At 41.2% G+C, this 6,113-nt stretch overlaps 1 protein-coding gene across 1 annotated transcript in view; it reads right to left on the bottom strand.

Annotated features, from left to right (window-relative positions):
- The window catches only part of LOC102471526 (myosin regulatory light chain 12B), a 28,157-nt gene that overhangs the window by 4,973 nt on the left and 17,071 nt on the right, over positions 1–6,113 (bottom strand). The window contains exon 2 of the mRNA XM_006146489.3: positions 201–402. Within this exon, the coding sequence (XP_006146551.1) occupies positions 201–384 (184 nt within the window). The 5' untranslated portion in view covers positions 385–402. The remainder of the gene's footprint in view (positions 1–200; positions 403–6,113) is intronic.

The following is a 6,113-nucleotide window of genomic DNA, read 5'->3' as shown; positions in this document are numbered from 1 at the left end:
TCCCTAGCCACAGTACCTGCCGGGTTCCTGCCCTTGCAGGCTTATCCCTTTGTTTCACCAGGCCCCACCATGGCACCTCTCACATCCAGAAATCTCTGGAGAGACAAAGGGAAATGGGAAATATTTGTGTATCATACAAAAAATAATTCATAAAGAGCTGAATTATTTTTTGGAAAAGACATAAAAATATAAAAGCCTACCTAGAGATGCAAGCATATCATGCAAATCCTCCTTGTCGATGAAACCATCTCTGTTCTGATCAATCATGTTGAAGGCCTCTTTGAACTCCTGAATCTGTGACTGGTCAAACATGGCGAACACATTGGATGTTGCGCGCTGAGGGCGCTTCTTGGTGGTCTTGGTCTTTGCCTTTTTGCTCGACATGATTGCTTAATTCTGGAGCTACAAATAAAAATAAATAAATAAATAAACCAAAAAAGAATGCACAAAATGCAAAGCAAAAAGAGGACACATAACTCCTAAAGTTAGTTAGTAAAAAGATCTTAATTTAGAATTATTATTCCAATTGAGCAGGAATAAGTACATATCTAAACTTAATTTTCAATGAGATAATGAAATGGCCGAGGAAAAAAGCACAGTTCTGAAAGAATTAAGAAAACAATAGAAGCTAAGTGTGATGGTGCATGCCTATAATTTTGGTTACTCAAGAGGCCAGGGCAGGAAGATCAAGAGTTCTAGGCTGGCCTCAGCAATACAGAGACCCTGTCTCTAAAAATAAAAGAAAAGAAGTAAAGAAGGGAGGAAAGAAAAAAACAGAAATTATTCATGTATTTTCCTCCCAAGTTTCATAGACTTCATTTTTATTAAGTGGGAATTAATTTAAAATATGTACAAGAGTTAGCACTTACCGAGTACTTACCATGTGCCAAGCACTACTATTAAGGCATAGGACTCCCCCACATAAATTGAGCCCCCCTTTTATATTTTTATTTAAAGATAATTATTTATTATTATTATTTGCCAGAGAAATACAGATAGAGAGAGGGAGAGTGAGAAAGCAAGCCACCAGGTCCAGGACTTGAACTGTGGTCGGCCATGTGGGAATTCCAGCGTCTTAACCATCACGTCACCTGCTGGCCCCGACCCCCCCTTTTTAAAATATTATTGCCGTATGGCACGTGCATTCACTAGAGAGAGGGAGGAAAAAAGTAAGAAATCATACCCTTTGCCCCTAAGGATGGATGGCCATGCTACAATCACTCTCTTGGGATTTTAGGCACACATGTACAAATGTCCAGCATGTTTTTCAAGTTGCTGAGTCAGGACCTGAACAGCAGAGTCAGCAATGTGGGAACCAGTGCCTTAGCCACCATGCCATACCACTTGCTAGCCTCAAATCTGACCTCTTATAAGGACTGTCCCACTTAATTCTCACAATACTCCAACATAGCAAGAAAATCATTTCCATTTTACTAACGACATAGCATCTCTGAGTCTCTCTCTTTTTTTTTTTTTAAGAATTGTTTTATTTAATTTTACTTACCATTCTTATTTATTTTAATTTGAGCAGAGAGAAACACAGGAAGAGAGAGAGGGAAAGTGAGAAAGCAAGCTGCCAGATCCAGGACCTGAACCATAAGTCAGCCATATGGGAGTCCAGCACCCCAACCACTATGCTATCTGCCGGCCCCAAGTTTCATTTTTTTCATCAGTAAAACATATCTACCTTAATGCAAAGTAAGAACTAAGTGAAATGATGTACGCAAAAAGACTAGCATAGTGGGCAAATGGCTGTGTTCAAAAGGTTCTCACTCTTTTTTTTTTAACTTATTTATTTCTTCCACAAGAAAGACAGACACACTCAAAAGGATCTTCATGCAACAACACACCCCCAGTCTCAGCCAGCCCCGGATCATGGGAGTACGCATACACCTAGTGTGTTCAGGGATGTCTCCAAACACAAACCAGAAACCTTCCCAAATGAGTCAGCCCTGCAGAGTATTGCATTATTGTTGTGCCACATCCAGCCCCAAAAGGCTCTTATCTTTAAAAAATTATAAAAATTTACTCATCTTATACTCCTAGCTATACCTCCATTTCCCTTTTCCCTTGACAAAAGGCCTGGGCCTAGTAGCTTGGAAAATCATTCTGGATGTGTGTGTGTGTGTACACACACATGCCCAGAATCAAGAGGAGAATGGAGGAGTTGGGATTACAGCACAGCCATCCCCTCTGGGGGGTAATTTCTCTCTGGTGAGCATATGTGCTCTAGAGCAAAAACTAAAAAAAATTGCCTCTGTGTGATAAATAATTTACGGTTGCTTTAAGAGAGGTGTGGTTTTTGCCTTTAGCTTCTGGGAGGTGATCTGTAAATTCCCAGAATGTCTTATCTGATAATGGAGTGTCAGATCACACCATATTCTAACAATGTGATTTATGGTGGGAGATTTTGGTCACATGGTTATCATCTTGGCCTCTAGAAGGGAGGGAGACTAAGGTCGGTCAGTGGGCAGTCAACTATATCTACGTATGAAGCCCAATAAAACGCTAGACATCAAGGTGAGTTTTCCTGGTTGGGAATACTCTGTGCATACTGTCACACATTATTGCCAGGAGGAGTTAACAATGTCTATGACTTCACTGGGAGAGACAAATGGAAGCTTCACATTAGAAGCCTCCTGGTCTCTTCTCTATATAGCTCTTTTCTTGTATGATAACTTGTATCCCTTCACTTAATAATCTCTATCTGGGGGGGCCAGCAGATGTCATGGCGGTTAGGGCAGTGGATCCTATGTGGCCAACTGTGCAGTTCAAGTCCCAGACCTGGTGGCTTGAGGAACACATTGGGCCTGTGTATGTGCATGCCCAAAAATTCTGAAAGGAGATTGGAGGAGAAGGGACTGCAATGTGGCCATCACCCCTGGGGGTGCTTTTTAACTTTCTCCACCTCTCCCCAGCCAGCTCCCATCTCCAGTGAAAGCATGCACCCTATAGCAAATAGATACATAAATACCTGTTTGGTTTTTTGGAGAGGTTTTTTGCTATAGGGTGCGTGCGTTCACCAGAGAGACAGAGAGATAGAAAGCAAGAAATCATCCCCCAGGGGGGATGGCCATGCAGCAATCCCTTCTCCTCCATTCTCCTCTCAGGATCTTGGGCATGCACACGCACCCGGCATGAGTTTAAGCCTCCAGGTCCGGGACTCGAACTGCGGTCTACTACATGGGAGTTAAGTGACATAGTCATTATGCTAACTGCGGGTCCCTAGATACATAAATATCTAAGTATAGCAGTGTTTGTTCACTGAGTTCTATGAGTCCTAGCAAATGAACAATCTGAGAATGGTTTTAAAGACACCCAAACTTGCAAGTGGTGTCAGAAGTGAGGGTGATCTTGGGAATTATTATCTTACTCTGCAGCACCACAGCGTGAAAGCCAAAGACTAGCTGGGTCAGTGGTGGAGCAAGGGATTCTGGATCTGAGTCTCCGGAATTCTTATCTTAGACTGTTTAAACATATAATTATCTACTTCTCTTTCTTTAATCTAAAGACTGCCCTCAGGGTGTTCTCAAGCTTACTTTAGTGGTAAGGATACCTTACAATCTTTACTCTAACTTTCCAACTCCTTTCTCTCCCCACATACTTGTTCTGAATAAATGTTAATTTTCTTCTCCTTCTTAAAACTTAGCTCATTATTTTAGTTATACTGAAACTTAAATTAGAATTATGAGAGGGCCCGCTAGCAAAGCACTTGACTATGTTTTCAATCTTTACATACCAAAACTGTTTCATTAAGGTTCTTTTCCATGCTAAAATTCTGACTACATTTCTTCAAGATGTAACAGGTAAATCAGTAAGAATTAGTTCTCTAAGTATCAGCAAATCATTTTTGCCAGTCTTCTAGAAAAATTTCCCAAAGAATAAATTTATATATATATATATATAACTAAGTAAGGGATCAGCAGATGGCGTGGTGATTAAGGCACTGGACTCCCACATGGCTGATCATGGTTTAAGTCCTGCAACTGGCAGCTTGGGACTCCTGCCAGGCATGTGTGTGTATGTGTCCAAAATCTTGAGAGGAGAATAGATTGTGGCATGGCCATCCCCTCTGGGGGCTGATTTCTCACTTTCCCTCTTTCTGTCTCTCTGACGAGTGCACAAACATTATAGCAAAAAGCTTTAAAAACAATGCTAATTTATGGCTAATTCAAAAATATGCTATATTTAGGGGCTATAGGTGATGTGGTGGTTAAAACCACTGGACTACCCTATGGCTGACCACAAGTCCTGGACCTGGTGGCTTGCTTTCTCACTTCCCCTCTCTCTTTCTCTCTCTGCTCAAACTGGAAAATAATAATAAAGGAAGTTAAATAAAAATTCTTTAAAAAGTATTTTTTAAAAAATATACCATATTTAAACTTTTTTTCTTTTTTGAGAGTTTTTTGCTATAGGGTGCGTGTGCTCACCAGAAAGACAGAGAGAGACAGAAAGTGAGAAATCACCCACCGGGGGGGATGGCCACGCATGCACATGCACCCGCGCATGAGTTTAAGCTACCAGGTCTGGGACTCGAAATGCAGTCAACTACATGGGAGTCCAGCGACATAGCCATTAAGCTAACTGCTGGTCCTCATATTTAAACATTTTTGAAGCTTCCTGTTAGTTCTCCAAGAATTCAACATCAAGATGAGACTGGGACCAGCAGATGGCGTAATGGTTACTTCACTGGACTCTCACACAGTCAACAATGGTTCGAGTCCCAGAACTGGCAGCTTAAAACTCACACCGGGGACATGTTAGGAGAACAGAGGAAAAGGAATTACAGTGTAGTCATCCCTCCTGGGGGTGATTTCTCACTTTTCTCTAGCTTTATCTTTCTCTCTTCCTGATAAATGCATGTGCCTTAAAGCAAAAAAAAAAAAAAAAAAAAGATGAGATTAACTTGAGGATTTCATTAGGGGAAGTGCTTGTGAGAAAGAATATGGGTTAGGCTGATAAGGCTAGAAAAGTCATTAGGACTGCTCCTCAAGTAAAACAAACAGGGAAGGAAATAAACAAGAATATTTCACTAACTGAATATGTTGTAGATGTGGGTTCAATGTACTAATATAATTTTTTTAAAAAAAGTTTTCCCCTCATACTTCATTTAAAAACAGTGGCACATTTGTATATAAAAACCACACACACACACACACACACACACACACACAGAAATAGTTGTAAAATAAGGCAGAGCTGATTGCTCAATCTGAAAAAAACTGGCCCCTAAAGAAACTACCATCTTTTCTTTCTCCTTACTTTCTGAGATAAGTATCTTAGCTTTCTTCACTCACTTCTCACTCACTTTTCAACCCACCACTATCTGGCTTGCTCTTCTTTAGTGTAATTAACTGCTTTCAAATTGCTTCTTGAACAAATCTACCATATTTCACTATTTATACTTTTTTGAGAAGACTCAGCCTGGTGCTCAGTAGTAGCAGAATTAACTATCGCAGGCACAAGAGAACACAAAGGTCTTACCTTGAAAACCTTACGCTCTAATAAGAGTGAATCCTAATCATTATATTGTACAAACTACTTTACGTACAATGCTCTAATTGACTTATTCTGTCCCAGAAAACCAGACATGGAGGAACGGAGGGCTGTTTATTACACCCACCGGTGGGCACAGAGTTAACACTCTGAATCTCCAGCCCCCACTGGGGGTTAGACACTGTTTTTTATGGGGGAATTAAGGAAGGGACTCAGAACCCACACTACACAGCGTCAAAGGGAGGAGGCAGAGAAGCAGGAAATCTAATCTATTCAAGATTTTCAGGTTACCCTGTAGCTCCAGGGAGGGGCAGTATGTTTGTCGGAGGGCAGAAACTTCAGGCAGCTATCAGTCCTGAGTTATTAATGAATTCAGGGTCTCTCCATAGTATTCCCCTCTCTTGACCTCCTCAATTATACTTAAGGAGAGTCAACTAACAGGAGGGCAAAAACACAGCTTTCCAGGCAGTGGCAAGCAGTTGATACTTGATGGCTATAAAGTAGGAGGTTACAAATTGCTTTATCAGATTAAGGACACATGGTCTGACTGCCAGTACTAAAGGAATAACTGCTAGGGGCCCAGGTCCAGAGCCCCCCCCCCCCCCCCCGTTGTTTTC

This window comes from Tupaia chinensis, unplaced genomic scaffold, assembly GCF_000334495.1.
Source record: "Tupaia chinensis unplaced genomic scaffold, TupChi_1.0 Scaffold000180_1, whole genome shotgun sequence".
Classification (NCBI taxonomy): domain Eukaryota; kingdom Metazoa; phylum Chordata; class Mammalia; order Scandentia; family Tupaiidae; genus Tupaia; species Tupaia belangeri.
The sequence above is the reverse complement of the archived record's forward strand: the minus strand, read 5'-3'. Positions and strand labels throughout refer to the sequence as shown.